Source organism: Anoplophora glabripennis, unplaced genomic scaffold (assembly GCF_000390285.2).
Source record: "Anoplophora glabripennis isolate ALB-LARVAE unplaced genomic scaffold, Agla_2.0 scaffold29, whole genome shotgun sequence".
NCBI classification, from domain to species: Eukaryota; Metazoa; Arthropoda; class Insecta; order Coleoptera; family Cerambycidae; genus Anoplophora; species Anoplophora glabripennis.
In genome coordinates this window covers 1,336,569-1,357,347 of record NW_019416257.1, presented here as the reverse complement: position 1 = coordinate 1,357,347, position 20,779 = coordinate 1,336,569, and the positions used below count along the sequence as shown (strand labels likewise).

Below are 20,779 nucleotides of genomic sequence, written 5' to 3'. Positions count from 1 at the left end.
AATCGTCAAAAAAAATTAAAAACAAACTAAGCAACAAATAACGCACAATTTTTTGTATTTACATCACCCTGTACAACAACATATCGTGGCGTCTCCAGCAGAGATCATAAACAGTCTGTTGATAGCAACAACAATAAAGTCTTTATTTGGCGTTAGAAGTTATTATTAGATTTATCAAAAAAAAAAACGATAAGATGTTGGTATATATCTGTGACTGTCTCGCGACTACTGAAAAACATGAATACAGGTAAATAACGTCGGGTCTCAAAAGGTTTATGCAAATGAGGACTCAGGTGAGACAAAATGGGTTTGATGAGTGAAAAAAGGGGTTCTCTGTAAACATAAACAGTAAATAACAACTAATCTCAACCCCACAATAAATAACTGTAAAGTTAGGACTTAATTATACGTTTTCTTAGAAGACATTTTAAACTTGAGAGTATTGCTGCGACAGATTTGTAAGATTACATGAGAAGTGTATACTGGTTGTCCGTTATCTGAGTCACATAGCGGAAGTCTCGGTTGTCTTTAAGATATACAAAGTCAATTTAATTAGGGCAAAGTTGACGACGAATAACATGCCAAAGAAAAATTGGACCTTTGGTCTAACAAAGAACTGAGAATTTTGGTTTCTGTTTTTATTTTTTAATTCGCAAGGAATACTATAAAATATACGGGTGTAAATTAATAAATGAAAAAAGATAGGAAGGTGTTACGACAGAGTTAAATATAGCACGATTGCTGGCCACATGATAATTATTTACCACCTAACTATATTACTTTGGCTACTTATACATGTAATTAAATAACAATAAATTTTTTTATTTCCGGAAAAGTAGAAATTTCATTCAGAAGTGTTACATAGCTTTAGATTTTGATTGACCATAAACGTGTGTATATGGCAATTTTTTTTTAAATATAGAGTAGTTTCGGGGGGTAATTCTTTCTTCAAATATATTTCAAATTGGTCTCACTACTCTTATACGTAGATGCACAGTCGCTACGATGCAGTTTTTAAGATAAATAACAAAATAATGCTAAAATGACAACCAAACATTTCTCTCAGTGTATATGTAGACAAATGATGCGATGATGATGAATGATATGTTTACTGAAGTCTTTATTGACACAGTTACGCTTTTGTTTCGGTAAAAGAGTCTGACAAATAGCACCGAAGGCCACATTGCCATACAGGTATACGCAATTACAGTTTAATCAGCCGAGTTGCTGGGTCCCGTCAACGATTCCTCTGTGCAAGTGCGATAAGGTATATCCGAGAGTACATCCATAAAAATTTTCATTGCATATAAACGACCGGCGAACCCTCAATCTCTCGATTTCATCAGGATGATACGACGGGGTGGGTAACTTGCAGTTAGTACTCCATTACGGAGATTAAAAGTATGAATAGAATTAAACACACCTACATCAATATACAGGGTGTTAATATGTTACATTAGGTAGTTTTACCAAAAGAAGAAAGCAACTAAAACGGTTTGGTTTTAACTACGAATACGATCTAGGGAAAGGGAATTTTAAAAAGCATAATTGTGTGAAAAATATCGTTATTTAATTACCTAAGAGTACGAATAAGGAAAATTACATTAATTTACGTCAAAAGTAATAGAAATAAAAGTCTCTTACCTGTTGTTAACTAATTATTAAACTTTGACGTGCAAAATATATGTTTTAACGGTTGTTCGTTGCTGCGCTAATTCGTGACGTCATTTAGTGCGATCAAGAATCGAGACGCTGAATGACAATAGTAGAGGGACAGAAAAATCCCTGATTAAATCTGTATTAGGTACCTCTGCATTTACATTAAATATGTATTATTTCCAGAATTACTAGTTTTTTTTGTAAGCCAAACTTCATTTTGACAAAGATACTTTACTTTAAATAAAAATAAATACCACAATTTCGCATAGAACTCAAGGGTTTGTTTACATTTTATCTGCTTTTTTTATTTCCGTTAGAGTGAGCGTTTATCCTGAATCACCAAACGGCAGAAGACTGGGTAGCACTAAATGACGACACAATGCGATCTTGACCACATGAGAAAATTTAAATTTTTACTTAACTTTAAACATCTATACTTAATTATATTAATTATATACAGTAATGTGTAATATGCTGTGGGATCAGAATAATATTATCAGAAATATAACTGAACAACAATTTAGAAAATATATATTCCTAAGTAGTTGAAAACATGATTTTTGAGACAAAAAACATCCTCAGGCTAGTCAAAAATGATTAATTTTGATATTAAGTTGAACTAATGAGTTGATTAAAAAGTTTATAAACTAATTCTCGAGCTGATTCTGTATACCTAATATTACAGGAATTTTTCTAAAAAAAATCAATTTGCTCATATTTTGATGTTCAGTTGTTTTTTTATTGCATGTCGTTGTTGCGCCTTCAAAATGCGACATGTAAATTTTATCGAATTGTTCAGAGGAGAAATGATGAAAAAAATGAATTGTAAATCTACATGGTAAAACAGTAACTTGGGTAATGAGGTTACAAATCGACAACGTTATTAGTTTCGCGTATCATCCTGTACAGTTCCCTTTGTCTATGATGCGGGGCATTGTCCCGCGATATTCATGCATTTTTTCTCAATTGGCGGCAGCTAGATGCGATGTGTCGGAAAAGTTGAAGTCTGGAAAGGCGTTCGAGTTTGGCGAGCCATTTTCCGATACATTATGCCGAATAATCGAGCTACAAAATGGGATTTGACCGAGGGTCTATTATGTGTTTTCTTTTCGTTAAAGTAGAAATCAACGCCGAACTATCCTGGTTTTGATATAGGCGACATTATAAACGTTCAATGATTTCTAAGAAGAGTAGATATATTGTAGTATATTTTTATAAGATTTTTAACTTAATTCCCAACTAAAATTGCACTGTCTTTTTTTAGATAAAACCGAAGATAAAATTCTTTAATTCACGCCGACTTTATGGATATTTCGATCGATATTTAAATCTATAATACAACTGCCCCTTTGGGCAAAAAGTTTCTACCAAAAATAGTAACATCGATATTTGGAAATTATTTTACTAAACTTCTGAATTAATTGTAGTTCGACGTAGTTTGTCGTAGGTAAAACTGGAAAGAACCATTAACAATCTATTAAAAGTAGGTTAATGAGAACTATTACATTTAGTTTAATAAAAGAGCTTATGTTTTTGATTTCTATGCATATCTTATTTATTTATTGAATACAAAATTTTATTTTAATTTAAAACCATTAAATATTTTCGTTCAAAAAGAAAGAAAATAGAATCCAAAAATACTTTTAAATAATTTTAAGTAAATGTGAAATACAAAAAATATAATAAATCATCAAACCACCAGGATATTAGTAAACTTCAAAGATATATTTCTAATATTTAAAGCAAAGAATGTCATATCAAGATAATTACTAGTTCTAGGAGTCTCTCAGGAAGTTTTTCAGACATATACCTGCATTTATACATTATTTATCATACGTTCTGAAACTCTGAGTCGTGTCTCTAGATTGCTACCATCAAGGACACATTGAATGTATGAAAAGGGCGTCAATATAAGGGATTTGCGTTGGTAATTTTGTAAAGGCATTGTTACGGACCCAACCCCTATAGGTTCTTTAAAAAAATCCTTCGGAAAAGTCTATTCTGGCTTCTAGGTTAGAGGGTAGTCAAATTTTGTCGGCCTGTGAATTCAAATTCGGCAAAAAAATTGTTTTAAAACAGAAATTATAGTTTTACTTACAATTAGTACCGTACTCTTAACCACATATTAATGTTACTTAGCAAAAATTTTTAACTTTTTGAAAACACTAGAAAATGTTTTATTGCATGCATATTTAGGTTAGGATATCTCGAAAACCAGAGCCAATTGAGAAATTTGGATTCGAATTTAGAGCACCATCCTTTGGAAAAGTATATTCGTGTTGTTGGGTTAAAATCTTATCGTCTTAATTAAAAAATAAAACAAAATTACTAAAAATTAAAAAATTTTAATAAGAAGTATTTGTTACTATTTTATAACGCACTGTGTTTAGTTTGTGAATTTTAGTGCCAATGACCTTTGATAGTGACCTAGTTTAAGTGACCTATACCGCGGTCACTTTACATATGCCAACGAGGTAAACAATTGCACGCAGCCACAGAGTGAACATAAATAAAAATAGACATAGACGCTTTTAGGAAAGTTAAAAATAGTATGTTTTTACTATTTTTTTCCTATTCAGCCACTTCATAAGTTAAATTGACCATGACATCTTAATCGATTCTGTACAGAAAGTGCCTGGTAGGGATTGGCGTTCAATCCGTTTTGATCAATAGTTTCGCAGTGGCATATGCTTGATCATTGTTTACAACATTATAATACGCAAGTTGACTTGACACCTGATACGGTATAGGCCGGTAGAAGGGCAAAAAAATTAAACTCATTGTTTTATTTATTAAGTTTTTAATAATATGACTATTCAAAGTAACACCCTACAGCAATATTTTCCAAAAAGTTCTACTATACTATACTATACAACGATATCACCGTCATTATCTCAAGGGCAAATTTGACAAAACACTGGGAATCTGAATTTGAATCCGAAGGTCCACTGATGCTGGTATGATTCTTAGGTAGACAAAACAACGTCTATTATACGTGGAGTTTTACGTTTCGAATTGTATTTTGCTTGGTATTTTGATAACGAATCCACAGATTTATACTCACCCTAGCACGCACACCCAAAAGGGCTTATTGTACGCTGAGGTTTATTTTTCTTGCGATACCCGACGGGTCGGTTTCAATGTGGGTAAATCTCGGGGCAATAAATTCCAGTTTATTTCATAAACCTACAAGAAACGGCTGAAAAGCCGACTTTGTTCCGAATTAACTAACACAGGGACGGCCTCGCATAAATCTTAGGTGGGTGGTAAATTGATTTTTTTACTTTGTTTGAAAGCTAAGTAAAATTAATTCAAATTAGTTCGAAATTTTTTTCTGAGATTTTTATTCCAAAATGAAACAATACAATACAATGAATACAAGGCGATTTATAAAAAGTAAAAAAATTCAGTCGCATAGGATTTCTAACTTGTTACACTTTATAACTTTTTATGTAAGTGAAAATAATTTGAATTTTAAGTGGAATTTTGAATTCTCATAATTTTTAAGCGAAAATATGGTCTGTGTTTATTATGGCAAGTGCTTTCATATTACATCAAGAATTAACAAGTTATACCAATAAAATTATGTTTTTTGAAATTTGTATTTAATTGCTTTTAACGGAATTATTAGTCCCTAACTGTGATTTTCTCAGTGACATTTTAAGACATATTTTTTTTCAGGTTAGGTCTTATGCATTGTATTCAAACATTGTAATCTAAAATTTCGAATGCATTCACTCTGAAATTATTCAAAACATATTGTTTTCGAGAAAAACATAATTGAATGGGCCAAAGTCAACTAATTTGTACCTTAAATTATTAATTTTTTATAAGTACGGTCTGTCAAACTGTGAATTTCTTAGAAAATTGTCGTGCGATTGTCGTCGAATGAAAAATGAATAAAAGCTCTAATAATAAGATTTATTTCTTCCATTCTCTGCTTTGCCAAAATGTACTTGAGCAATATTTAGGTAAGTACTTATAGCTCGAGTACAGAAAGCTAACTGATTTTGAGATAATCTATTAATGTGTGAAAACGGTGAATTTTCAGTCATTTTAACCGTTTTCAGTTTAAAATAAAATTTTATATTACAACATGCAACATAAAATGCATAAACATAACCTCACAGAACTTAATACCTTAAACCAGCGATCTCTAAAAACAATCAAAAAATAATATTAACGTTTTTAGCATTTTAAAATAATTGCTAGTGCTGTATATGTGGCAAACAATGTTTGAATGTTTGCACAGCCTTCATAAATGATTGCGTGACCGCATATATTAAGAAGCCAAGATTGCAAGACTGGTACTGTCAACTAAAAATCCCTAAATCACCAACATTAATGATTCGTTTGTGTTATGTTTTATGTAATCCTGATCTTACTACAAAATTACTGATCATGTGGCTTGTAATCATTTATAAAGGCTTTGTGTTACCGAAACATTACTCAAGATTATACACTAAATCACTCCTTTTGGAATCCACTTAATGATAAAAAGTAAATGTGGAAATAATAATTTATGATTGACTTTTTTTATTTTAAGGTACTTTCAGTCAAATTTCGCTTGCTCCAGAGACGGGGATCATTAAATTTATTACTGAATAATATTCCTAGTAATTATATGTTTATCATAATTCTTACGAGTATTAGCTCTAATGTTAAGGTAGTCATATAAATAAGAGTATAGAAGAACCTCGATAATCCGAGCTAATTGGGACCGGGGGTGGTTCGGACTATCGAATCGTTCGGATTACCAAACAAAGTGCTTTCCAGGCATAGTAGCATGCAAAAAGCGACTGAAGGCAAAAACCAACACAGGCACAATAACAACACACACGATGCAATGTTTACTACGATGATGCTCTGTTTACTGTAGCAGTTAGAGAGCGATTCTGATTACATACTATTTTTATTTTTCCCAAAACGGCGTTCGGATTATCGAGCGTTCGGATTACAGGGGTTCGGATTATCGAGGTTCTACTGTATACATTTTTGCAGTAAATTTCACATCGTAAATATTCGCTTTTATATCAAATACAAATTGCAGGCAAATATTATGTCGTTGGAAATACAATAGCAGTTTTCTCAGTGTGGCAAAAATTCCTGAATTTACAGTTTTGCTAAACACCCTATATACACCTACAAAGAAGTTAATGTTAAAAAATTTCAGTAGGTACGATTTTATTTTATTTCCACTAAATGAAATATCTAATCTTACTAACGTTTTTACCGAGGTTTATACCCATGGAAATTTTAAAACTTTTTAACATAAAAAACCCGTTCTGATTTTTCTGATATTCAACAACCGCAGAACTTCCTCCTCGACTTCCTTCTGCTTCAATCCCCCCGGCGGACGAGGGGAATAATAAAAGTTTGTCGACCGTCTGTTGCGTTAAGAAAATATGTCTGGCTTTAAAACAAGGAGTTTAAGGGGTTTACGTAGTTTATGTTACATGCAGTGGTTTTGTTTCCCCCCGGGATATATCCTAGACTACAAATTCATATGCAAGTGTGGGACTGTGTGAAATGAAATTATAACTCTGCTTTAGCAGCGGTATGCCACACTCCATATTTACCTCGATCTACAGGGAGTCCCAAAACAAGTAGGATCCAGAAACTCATAGGCTTCTAGATGGCGATGATTTAAGAAAAAAAGAACTTTTGCTTCATTTCTCTTTGTTTCAAGCCACAGAATGTTTAAATTTGAAAAAATATATTTATCTTCCTAAGATTCCTTAAATGGTCCCCGAATTTCTTCAGATCCATTACAGATTCAGTGGCGTACGAATTAGTTATTTTCGAAGTTTTTATATATAATATATACATTGTAATGAAATGAGTTGGGGCAAAATTCAAATATAATTTTTTTTGTCTTTTCCTTTCTCAAGATTAAGTATCTAAGTTCATTAATCAGTATAATATTTTAAGATAAAACAACTAATCTTCTCAGAACCTTACCCTGAGGTAAGACCTCGGGTAAGACTACTCATATTAGATAAAAACTTGTCTTAAATTAAATTTTTTTCTCAAACAGAGATTTTCTATAAACATAACAAACAAAATTTGTATTAAATTACAACTATATGCTTATGTGAGCTGGTGCCCAGACAATAAAAAAGAAAAATAGGATACAAAGAAGAAGTGAAGCAGAATAAGTAAATACAGGTAAGAAAATTACCAGCTCACAAGAATTTATAGCAATATACTTAAAAGTATAATATAATTCATGTTATAAAAGAGTCTAATCAGTCATTTTTCAAAATTGCAAATATCTATGGAGATGACAGTTTGTTCGACATTTTGAGAACGGCTGTCCACGAGGAACCTAGATTTACTCGTGCGCGCTAACGAATTGTAGATTTGCCAAGTTATATGTCAAGAAAATTATGTAGAAATGGCCTTGAATCTTTTAGTTTTATACCACCAGTTAAAACTAACTTATACGTAGTGAAAGATTCTAGTTTAAAAAATAGAAACGGATTAAAATTAAATTACGCAGTCTTAACACAAATTTTAACTGCATAATAAAAAAGGCTCAAAACGATTTGAAAATTAACTTGACCAAGTCAAATATAAAGTTTATAATTACTAACAAAGTAAATATAGCACAGCAAAAGCCAATATTTCAATGATTTTCATAGTAAAGACAGCTGTAACTGCAGCACTTTAAAAAGTAATTTAAAAAATACAATGTAAAGCATAAACAACGCTAAATTTGAAGTGAGAAATACGTATTCTGAGTTTGAACAAATATGCTTTTAAATAAAATATAACACCTACTAGACACTACACTTTTTTATTTTTACCGCAAACCACAATTCTCGTTCCGAAAATCATGTGAAGAATTCAACTTGTATATTGTTCCAGTTCTTACATTGTTACAGTTTGCAATACAAAGGTATAAACATAATCACACTTCGCAGAATGCTTTTAAGAAACTATTAACACATACATTAATCATAATTATTGAGTAAATTTGCTGGACAAAACAGGAAAGGTACATTTCTGATGTTTACATGTTCTACGTGATCTTTCAATACCAAAAATTAAAGGAAGTTTCTCTAGTTTAGCGTTACCCTTCGTCACTTTCTGCTTGGATCTACTTGTTCTATCATTGACTTACTACTCGTAAAACAGCGATTTCTTAAGTAACAAATGCTGGGAAGTCCAACCAAACAAATTTACAGTAAATCTTCGAGAAAATTGGAAAGACATATTTCCCAGATGAAATCAATTCCATTAATAAACAGTTTTTTGTATAGACTGTCGAATGCTTTACTTAGAACAGCTTTGTGATATTGATAATATCTCTGATGTTTTGATTACGTGGTAGATAACATAACAATATACAATCACACTCAAAACGTCAGTTATCTTTTTAAGTGCACTCGAGGACTGTTCAAATCGACCGCAATTTAAATAAAAGCTTTATAAAAAGCCGGCTTTCATTTTCGAAAATTCAAGAATGAAACCAATAATTTTTTTCGTAAAATTTCGTCAATTTTTTAAACTAATAAATACTTATATTTTACCAAGTATTTTACATACCTATTATCTTTCCTCAAACTTCAATAATAATCATGCAAAATTAAACAAAATCAAGAATTATTACACATTTTGAATCATTTTACATGGTAAAAAAAATATTTACAAACCGATTTAATTTTTTTTTAAAGAAAACCAATTTTATTATTTTTTTCAGAAGCAAATTTGGCAAAAATTGGTTGGCGAATTTTTTATTTAAAATCTGACTACGCCACTGGATTCAGCACCTCTTCAATATGGTTTGCAAGAAACTTGGTGAAAAAATATTCATTGCTCATTGTAATATTAATATTAATGGTGTTATCATTTTCGTTCTTCGTAGATGGTATAAAAAACATAAATAAATTAAATAAACTAATAGAATTTTTTGTTAAAAGTGAAATTATGGCTCAATTTTTGTGTATGTGTTTATGGCTAATGTAATTATTTGCATAATTTCTTGTTATTCGTAGTTGTAACTGGTTCATCCATTAAAATTAAATACTTATTGTTTAATTTAGAGCTGCACATCTAGAAACATTCATCCAATTTACTTATAAATTTATTTATTTACCCTCGTACTTACCCCAATTAGGAAAAGTGGAACTGACAAAAGCTTTAATATTATTTTTATAATGAGAGGCTACAAAATCCAGTGGTGTAGGTACTCAGATTTTACATAAAGAAATCGCTATCCAATTTTTATCAAATTTGAAAAAAAAATTACAAGTTGGGTAAAAGTATGAAAAAAAATCAAATCAAATGCGATCTAATATCCTGTCATTAAAAAAAGAAATTAATCGATCAATAAATAGCTTTTTTACAAGAGTGCTTCCAATTGAAATAGTTACATGTAGAATTGAGGAAGACACAAGTTTAGACGAGAGTTCAAAATTATTAGTTATCAAGACATAGACTTAAGTAGTTAGTTGTATGCAAAATTTGAGTATTTACAGTGAAAATCTTTCTGAAGTCAGAAACAATTTTGTTTTAGTTTTGGAAATAAAGCGGCAAATAATGTATTTATTTGCGACCATAGGAATTGTATTAGGAAAACCGCCGCTTCTGTTTTTTACTTAGTTTGATAGTCAGTTCCTGGAACTTCACTCCGTACACAGTATGACGAAACGTTTTCAAACACCACTATCTGCATCTTCAGTAATCTTTGTTTATTAAAAGTAGAATGAAGCTTCCACGGACGTGCCTATAGTTCGTGCTGATGGTATCACACTGAACGTGCAGTATAAATCGTCAATTAAACAAAAGAGTTTTGAAACAGATATACTTAATAATACATAAAATACCTAGAAATTGCATATTGATAACAAATATCACTTATTTCTTCGGTTATGTTTATAGATGTTATAAACTTTGCCTGGTGTAAAATTAATAACAAGGAAGATAACATTTAAATGTCGTAAAAAGCAAAAACTATTGCTAAGGTGTGAAATTTATCACGAGGTATTGACAACAATAATTGGATAAACCGATCATTGTAATATCTATAGTACCTATCTTCGCTATCAACTATGACACCAACCAACAATTAGAAAATCCTATTTTTTTCTGGATTAGTTTTGCAGTTATTATCGATTTATTTAACTGGGTGGTAAGTTCGGTGGTAAGTAACTTATAATAAAAAACAAGTTAACAGAAAATGACCACTATTTTGAATAAAATAAACTAATAAAGCATGATTAGTAGGTAGCAACTGCTAATAAAAAATAAGGAGGGGGAAACCGCAACAAGGTTGAGTAATACTCCGGTTCTACTATTTTATTTAACTAAATATTTTAGTTAATATAATAGTTAATTAACGTTGTCCTAAAGCTAAAACATTCGAGTCAATATCCTCAGGTTATTTTTGTTAAAGTACTAATTTACAGCGAAATTACAATGTTAATTTTATTATTTATATTTCTGCCTATGGCGTCATATGATCTATATTTAAACTGCAACCTCACCACGAACACATGCAGGAAATTATCAGTAATAACTGTGATATTTGACGTGCACAACATAATATCCGTTGCAAAATAAAATTTACCGATAGAGATAGATAACTCTATTCTACTAACTGTCACCGAGTCCATTTTTGGTTTAGCTCGAAAGCGAGGCGAATTTTTTAAAATTTCGATTTCAAAAAGACAAAATAAGTTAAACAATTGCCAAATGCCAATTTAATATAGCATTTGAAAGCTTCGGGGTGAGGAGTATGACCCCATAACATCCCCTAGATGCGCCGCTGAATACATGAGAATTAAATAGGTATTGGTAATACCTAAAGTGAGAAACATTCTTAATTACATACTAATAGTTTCCGTTTTATAGTAAGGTGTTGTTCGTATTACACTAATGAGAATTTTTATCAAAAGTGTGAATAATAAATGTTTAAAAGCAGTTTAAACTTATTAATTTTGAGGAACGGAATGCCTCGACCTATGGAATTATTCAAGACTTATCATAATAATGTAAATAAACATCTAAAGTAGTAAAATAAATGTAAATACTTAATTTGGTTTAGCTTTAACGTCTACTTTTGAAACATTTACTGCAGTAATACTTACAAATTTAAAATTTTTACCATTAACCAGCAGTTTTAACTAAATTTAAAAAAAACAATAAAATTAATATTCAAAATACGGCACATCAAGCATTTTTAAATCATGTACATAAACGACATGTAGGTACTTATGTACATATTTATTTATCATAACGTCCTTGAGAGTGTCCAAAGTTGATAAAAAGATAGGTATTTATTATGACAGTTCCAGTAAATAGGTTTCAATACTGTTTGAAATACTTTAAATTTTACTTTTACTTTTACCTTGACTTCCATATCGTTTAGTAAGTAAGCATTGATGATTCATGCTACAAGTTTACTAAAATACATATCTAGGTAGTAGAACAACAATAGATGATATGGGCAATGAATTTTGTAAAAACAAAAAATTAAAACAGTATGTAAATAAAATAGATGCAGTCATTGCAGGTAAAGTAACACCTCAATTTAATACTAGTACCTAGTTACCTAGGTAGGTACTTGTGGTTTACTTAAAAACTATAATTATTGTCATACCATAGGATTTAAGTATATCACCTATAATTTATTATTGAAAGAAGAATGCGGTTTTTTCCCCATATTTTAAAAAACAGTGTGTCTCATCCTGATGTGTCATAATCTATTTTCGTTTAATTTATGACAGCAAATATTTTTGTGCAATATTGACATGTGAACATCTAACATAAATAAATCAAGCGCCTCTATAAATTATAACTTGTAACACTTGGACCATGTGTCTGGAGCATTGACGTAACGGACGCACGAGAAAAAAACGAAAACCTACATACCAAAACTTTCGTAAACCTTCTTTCCAGCTCATTTGGATCCGGCATAGGCTGTTTTGCCTTAGCCTTTATCGTGCTCTGCCTAATGCTGGCCTGTCTGCCGTGCAACTTCGAAGAAATAACACTATCGGCTCTGTCTGGCTCGGGGGCCGAAGAAGCCTCTTTTGAAACTCCTAGTCCCATGGTTAACACTGTTAACAGTCAGAGGAACGCACACTACACAAAAATTATCACTGGAAACTGTGCGAAACTTATAATACACCTAGGCGCCGAGTTTTTCATTTCGGCAAACGAATTCACAAGAGAGCAACAGGTTCTTTCAGTCTGAAACAAAACAGCAACGTACACCGTCAACCACAAAGCTCGCAAAACTGTTCGAAAACTTGAAAAGTGTAGTCAAGTTCTTTAAAGTTTTAGTACGCAGGCGCCATGTTTGACGAGCTTTTTCCAGGATAGCGCCATCTAGTCACGGAAAGTCATAGCTATGCTTTCGTTTACAATCAATACCTGTAAGCGTGTATGGCTATGTTGCAGAATTACAACACTAGATGGCCAAAGTAATAAAAATCCTTTACCATATACAAAGTGAAATACCTGGCCAAGCTTTAATAGCGAACTCTACATCTTAAATCAGGTTTATGTTCCAAAATCCCTTCAATTCGAGGGTATAAGGTGTTCTAGGTTTAAGAAAAAAACCGATTGTATCAAATTACAAAATAAAAAAATTGATTGAAGGAAGAAGAGCGCGTTTTCAGAGGCATTGTGCACAATTTCCTTTTATTTTATTTCAAATTTAACTCACTGTTATGGTAGGCTTGTTAAGGCTTTGCAGCAATATTGGCTGGTACAAATTAATCATTTTTAGGGGATGCTTTCTAGGACCACAAAGACAACTTTTTTTAATCATGTTAAATTTCTATTATCCATTTTTTTGGCGTTTGTTCTTGTGAAAATTATTTAATATTTCTTTGGGTTTAACATCTATTCAATATTGTCAACCTTGTTTCAATACAAATTGTTAAAAATAATGACATCAAGTTCACTCCTTTATTAAAAAAAAAAAACGACAGTATGGTATTCGATGATAACTTTTGAGTTATACTGGGTATATTTTGGAGAGACACAATAAAAATGCAAATTTAAATGAATTATATATTGTTATTCTTTACTTTTTTCGGACATTTTGCAAAAGTACATAAATTAATTTTTCATGATAAAAGAAATTGTATATTCACACAATTCATGATAATAAATAATATCTGTTTACTTTTGAATTCACGCCATCATAAACATTATTATTTATAGTCATGATTATGCGAATATATATATACATATTACCAAACAACTCTTACATTTAGTTCACATTTCTCTACTTGGAATTTACAGGATTGTGATAATTGCCAGTAAAATAACTGAAAATAAAAATAAAAGAGACAAATCTATTATAACTATATTTTTTTTAGAGGATAAGATTTTGTTAAAATAACATACATGTTATTATGAACAGGACTAAATAAATAATTAATTTGATTTCAGCAGTGGATTTTGATTTAGATGAAAAGATGATATGAGAAAATAGTACTTCCTATTCGAGATGAAATACTTTTTTCATTCATTAGTTTGCCATATTTACACAAAAAAAAGTATTTCCATGTCTTGTTACAAAATACACTGTTTTCTCTGAAAAATTATTGAGATTCAAATAAATGTGTGAACTATTTAAACACTTAGACACTTAGGAACATGTACTAGTAATAACGTTCATAAAAAATTATTCCTAGAAAATTTAAAACTAGTTTCACAATTTTAATGAAAACTACAAATCTAGTACATTTAACTTCACATGTAAATACCACAACTCAGTTATTAGTTGCAAAATATAAATTAATGTAAGGTAAAATCATCTGAATTACTTCTTTTTAATTAAACACTATTGACCAGTGTTTGTACTAAGCTCATTACTTATTAGTTTAATTTAACTAAATGTTAGATAGACTTTATAAATAAAGAATACTAAAAAAATTTCTCTACAGTTAAATATGTAGTTAAAAATGTGAAAATTATCATATTTAGATATGGTTTATGAAGTTCGACTACGATTTAATTAAACTGAGTTTGGTACTAAAGAGTGAGACATTTATTTACGAAGAGATTTAATTAAATCCAATTTAAACTTCCTTTGATAAACTGGCTATTAAACATGCTATGTGTGTAAATATAATTAATTATAAATATGTGTAATCTTTAATACATAAAATTATACATTTATACATAAATATTATATTTGGCATTATAATAATGTAAAAAGTAAATATATAAGAACATAAAGATGTCCAAATTTTGTTATAAAATTTATTTTACTTAGAACAGGGGTTTGTTTCCCCTATTTCTTTTTGCAAAAAATAATTACCAAGTGAAAACAACAGCAGCAAGAATTTAAATTGAAAGTGAAGGATAATTTCTCAAAACTGAACAAATACAAGAATATAAATCTCCAACAAGCGCTTTTCTTGAACGTATCTTCTTCAAGTAAGGGTTACTGAATTATTTTCACTTGTTTATCAAAGTATATTTTTTATATGTAGTCTAAATTTATTTTTTTGATGGAATAATAAAAATTGTAATTTTTAGAATTTTCAGTTTTTTAAATGGTCAGTAGAATGTGCTACATTTCTACATATTTTTAAAATAGCATGTAAATTCGATATAGGGTTAGCAATTTTTTTTAGGGGGAAAACAGTCAAACAGCCGATTTTTATTTTTAAGTTTGTTTTTCTATGCCATACAAGGTGCAGTTAAACATTAGGGACAGATTTTATATAAAAAATTAACAGAAAAAGAATTTAAACGAAATCACTTCGATTGAATTTTTTTCTTAATTTGGAAAACAGAATGTTTTTTGACATGTGTTTATAGAAACTTTGCCGATTTGTAGAACCTATCATTAAAGTTTGGTCAAGCATTTTAGTTGCACCCTGTATACAACCCTGAACTTGAACCATCCCCTGAATAAACTATGATGTTACTATTGATTTTCTTTAAGGAGAAAGTATGTAATCTTAATACCGTCTTGAAAATTCTTTTAACTATTCATGTTATTCATTAAGAATATTTCGGCATTTAAGTATTTAAAAAAATACATTACACATTACAACGCAACTGAATTAAAATATAAATCTACTATTTCAGTTCATCAGTCTTCATTCTATCTCTAGTAAAATTCTTAGAAATATTTAACACATTTATATGGTAGCCGAAACAGATGTTTATTAAAACAATGAACAATCCATAAAATGTTTCTTAATTTTTAAACAAGAACGGTTAAAAAAATTTTGAAGGAAATGTACAGTATGTAGGTACATCTTTGAAATGCTATTTCGAAAATAGTATAAAGACCATTTTCAATTTAAAAAAATCATCAGCTCCTTCACAGGTCACCCTATATAAAAAATATTATTAATTAAATATTAAAATTATGAATCCGAGCGTGAGGTTTCTTAATTTTCATACAAGAACAATGAAAAGGAAGGAAAAGTATTCCTTGAAAAACTCCTTCCAAATAGTATAAAAATGTTACATTCGACATAAAAAAATCAACGTTGACATCAAATAATGTTATTAATAAGTATAAATATTGATGTATTGACATACATTTCTTCCAGAGAAGAAAACAAACAAAATTATTCACTTTTTATTGAATTTACCTGTTATTTTATAAACCCACTGTATTTTAACTCGTATGTCATATTGAGTCATGAGTAAAGTGGTTCCACCTCCCTATACGTGATTATTCTCATTTTCTTTGCCACAATAAATATTTCTGCAGTGAATAATTTTTATTTTTCTGCAGAGAGCTATGTTAAATCTGTTTCCACTTTTACCAGTTATGGATCAAAATTAAAATATTTCTTTACAGAAAATGTGCGGGATTCATTTTATGTGGAGAGCACTTTGGGCAGTTTTTAAATTCAGCGATGAAATCCATACAGTTCCTGTCTTTTTCTAACAATTCACAACTTCACAAAAAAATTTGGGAATAGATGCAGCATGAAGAATCAGTCAATATTGTAAAAAATTTTTTGTAAAATCCTTATAGTTTCCGAGAAAAAAATTAATCAATTACATCGCTGGACAACTGTAGTCTCTAGAGTCATTCGTGTTGTGTGCTTTAGACAAAGCGCGTGGAGAGCCATGTGGCCCCAGCGACTCTGAATATTGAAATCCAATTTTACAATTAGTATTAGTATTAACGTTATTGTGATAGTATTTACAATAGTTTTTAGTAGTTAGTGTCAAAAATGGCTACGTGTATAGCAACATATATAGTGGAGTTGATGGATATCGTTTTAATATGGTGAAGCAAAACAACATTTGTGTTAGTTCGTAGAAACTGTGTAAGACGGGTCCAAATGTATTTACACGTCGGTGGACAAAATTTTTAACAGTTGTAACATCAGGTATGTTAAATTATTTTATTAAGTAAAACGACAAATTTTCATCAATTAATAATAACTATAGCGGCAAAAGCAGTTGGATTTGCTGATATAAAATAGGTGTTATAAAATTCATTTATTTCTTTCCTTGTGACATACTTTCAAGTTTTGTCCGTTTTTTTATTACACTTTGCCTTTTGTAGGGTCAGGTTTTACCGTGCACCAGTTTCCAGTGCCGTGCAGAAGTGTATTTTTAAATCATTTTCGAACTGCCCTATTTGATTTTTTTTTTACAAAATAGTATTTGTAAGAGTCTTCCGTTGTTCTTAATCACCCTGTACAATTTGATGGATGCATATTTTCCATCGATAAATTTAAAAATTCCCCTCTTGGTACTCTCCCCAAAGGAGAAAAAGAGATGGCTAGGGTGTCTCACCCTCAATAGTATTGGCAGTAAGTCTCAAAAGAAATACCACCTAAAAATCACATTAGCCGTGGAAGGATCAAGTAGTCGTTGGAAAATAATTGAATGTTCATTGTTTAGTGCATAAATGTCATAAGATTAAACTCGATAATTCTTCAATCCAGTTAAAACAAAAGGTGATGATAACAATAACTAAACTTAAAAAATGAGGCAAACGCTTTCATACTACATACATATTACAATCTATTCTCTATATGACCTTCTCTCATTTCAAGACACATATCCAATCTTCGCCTGACTTTTTTGTGGGTTGCGTTTATTAACATTTCACCATTTAACTCATTACACGCGTTGGCGATTTTTTCTTTCAAATGATTAATATCTTGCGACGGTGTTTTGTAAACCTTATTTTTTAAACCCCCCCCCCATAAAAAAATCGATGAGTGTTAGATCTGGTGACTTTTTGGACCACCAAATAGGACGATTAAGCCCAATCCATTTTTCTGGGAAGTGTTATTTAAATATTGCTGCATACACACATATCAACTTTTTCTGAATGAGAAAACATTTTGTAAGCACAAAAGTTATAAGTTTTACGATCGTATTGAGTAATGACAAGTGTTGTGATATTTATGCACATTAAACAACGCACATTCAATTATTTTCCAACGACTACTTGATCACCGCTAATGTGGTTTTTAGGTGGTATTTCTAAGGTAAATAATACAGAAAAATTACTCTTATTAGAAAAAAAAGAGAGCTTTTTAACAGGAAAAAAAATAGATGTTTCTGGAGAAAATATAATTGACGACGTCATTAGTTGTTTCTGTCAAGTCCCAAAGGTAATACTTTCGACCACGTGTCCCATTTGAATGATCCCAAAACCAAAACGTTTGTATTTGATTTTCTTACTTATTACGTCATAACATGTGCGAAAGTGCTAGATTTTTCTCTAATAGGCTACTAAAATTTGTTCATGTTTAAGTAACAGGTGACAGAAATACATTCAATGACCTATTTCTGATGAGTATTCTTTAAATCAATAAATATATTTTGATTTAAAATTATATAATAGAAAAATAAGTTTACATGTTTTTTTTTTTGATAATTATTTTCCTTTGGGATCAATTTCTTTCCCAAAATCTCAAGATTGAATTAACTTTTCAAAACAATATTGTTAGCTTGACTTGTGCAAGTGTTGCATTAACTATCTTCATTACTATCTGTTTGTTAACTGCATCCTTCAAACAGAAGCAGGTATTCGGTATTCAACTTCCTTGCAAAATATTCATTAATAAAATTAGATGCACGCATTTTTGTCAACATAAAATAAAATAACGGTGTAGGACAACCATAAACACTTAGTTTATTAGTAACAACTAAATCATAACAATATATTATTAGTTTATTTGTTCACGTTTGTAGAAAACCCGAATTATGTTCTTATTATTTTTCTAAAAATCAAATTATATGGCATGATTTGATGAGATACTTTAAAAATATATTTATAACGTAAACATTCAGGTACTGTTTCAATTTACGTTAATATTAAGAGGGAGATCAGTGAGGCAAGTGTTTTAGTATCCTCGGGTTGATAAATCGCACAAATAAATTTTATCGAAAATTAAAATCATTAAAACTATTACAAAACGGGCTAAGGACTGCACATTGCACAAAAATGTCAACACATTATACTTTATCGTTTCCATAATTTCAATTTGGGGGTGCCCCAATTTATGTGTATATATACCCTTAACATGATACATGAAAAATATAAATAAATAAATTGTACAAGCAATTTTTTCTGAAATTTAATCAAACGACATCATTTTATAACTTTCAAAAAATCGTTGTACCTTCCTTTTCTATAAAAATGTATAAATTTTTCAATTTTATATACAAATTGAAAATTCGTGATATAAATATTTTCTTTTATTGCAATTATTTTATTTTTTAAACAAGTATTTAATTTATTCCGAATTAATGTCAAAAAAGAGTAATATTGCATTTATATCAGCAATTTATGCTTTTCTTTTGTTTAATTAGTCTTTAACAATTGAAGAAACCCAGTTCATTTGTTTTCCAGTTACCTACTATGTTAATGGCCTGTACACCTATAAATTGGGACACTCTATATAAAAAGCTTCGGTTTTGATAAAACATTTAAAAATGTTATAACGTTTATATTTTTCTAGTTGATATGTAATAAACCGCCAATGTGCAGTTACTTAAATCTACGATTTAAAATTTGTATATTTCGTGATATTAAAACACCATACCTCACATTACATATTAAAATATTGCCATTGCCCTCTTTTATCTTTCACCGACATGCATCTAATGTTATGTCGTTCCATCCTCAACTTCGCTACTACTCGTTTTGGTTTCCGACTCACTTTCTTGTTCGTCTGCAGAACTTGAGCTTTCCTCGACATCTGTGTTTTCTTTTTCCACAATAACAGGGTCTGCTTTCGCTTCCGATTCCTGGGTTTTCTTTAACTTTAGTTCCAACTCGGCCCATGGATTTTTCAAGCATGTGTGGTCATAATATTTGGACAAGTTCTTTTCGCCATTGTTTTGAAAACTGTTGTTATTCTACAAATACCAACAATTTAAATGACAGCAATTTATAACTAGATTGCAGCATTTGTTTGTTACAAAAACAATATTTATACAATAAGTTTAAACTTTCACAAAATCTAAAGCAACCCATGTAAACATTTTACCAATGTAGGAAATAATGTGTGTGTGTTATTGTATTGCTTCTTTTATGTGTCAACGTACCTTTCCATGTTGATGCCCACTTTTTTTTCCAGAATTATTAAAGCCGGTGGAGTTATAGCTCCTATTTGAGCTATTAAACGAATTGTTTTCTCGACTGTTATGGTACCTAAAACTGTTACGTCCTGGGGGCCTTCCATAGAAATTTCTCGGACTGCTGTAGTGGACAGGAGAAAACCTATTGCACTTTGGAGAACCGTAGGGGTCGTTAAAAGCCATGAAATCCGAGGTATTTAGATTTTGGCATGAGTTGTTTGTATTGAAATACACAAAACCTGAAGAGTTGTTTGAACCGTTTCTCCACGAGTTGTTCATTTCTTCTGTTAAAATGTTAACCACAAAACTAAAACTGAATAAAACTTAAGGTTTGTATTCTAAAATGAGTGGCAACAGCCCATAAATGAGGTTAACGAAAATAATATAGAAATATACACCACAAAGGCAACTCCAACAACAAATGCCAACGCCTGACAACTGACGTCATTCTGTACGTCACGGAGTTATCCAAGGATTATTAATGTATAGGTAGTCTCATATAGAAGCGAAAAAGGTAGACCTAAGGTTGAATTTGTAAAATTGAGACATAAATATAATTTTCATTTAATAT

The 20,779-nt window shown here is 30.4% G+C and overlaps 2 protein-coding genes across 3 annotated transcripts in view; both read right to left on the bottom strand.

The window, feature by feature from the left end:
• Positions 1-12,890, bottom strand: part of LOC108908677 (formin-like protein CG32138) — a 143,407-nt gene extending 130,517 nt beyond the window's left edge. For both annotated transcript variants that reach the window (XM_018712796.1, XM_018712801.1), the window contains exon 1: positions 12,538-12,890. In XM_018712796.1, the coding sequence (XP_018568312.1) occupies positions 12,538-12,717 (180 nt within the window). In that variant the 5' untranslated portion in view covers positions 12,718-12,890. The remainder of the gene's footprint in view (positions 1-12,537) is intronic.
• Positions 12,891-18,734: 5,844 nt separating this feature from the next.
• LOC108908476 (GATA zinc finger domain-containing protein 14-like) lies at positions 18,735-20,640 on the bottom strand. The gene is made up of 2 exons (XM_018712526.1): positions 20,176-20,640; positions 18,735-19,986 (listed from the first exon to the last, which is right to left on the bottom strand). The coding sequence occupies exons 1-2, from the start codon at positions 20,485-20,487 to the stop codon at positions 19,735-19,737; spliced, it is 564 nt and encodes a 187-aa protein (XP_018568042.1). The 5' UTR covers positions 20,488-20,640; the 3' UTR covers positions 18,735-19,734.
• Positions 20,641-20,779: the final 139 nt, after the last annotated feature.

Bases quoted from the DNA above. Each gene is read 5' to 3' on its own strand.
- LOC108908476 (XM_018712526.1), bottom strand. From the start codon at position 20,487: ATGAACAACTCGTGGAGAAACGGTTCAAACAACTCTTCAGGTTTTGTG. The intron at 19,987-20,175 runs GTACGTTGACAC...TGGTATTTGTAG, and splicing joins GTGGGCATCAACATGGAAAG to AATAACAACAGTTTTCAAAA.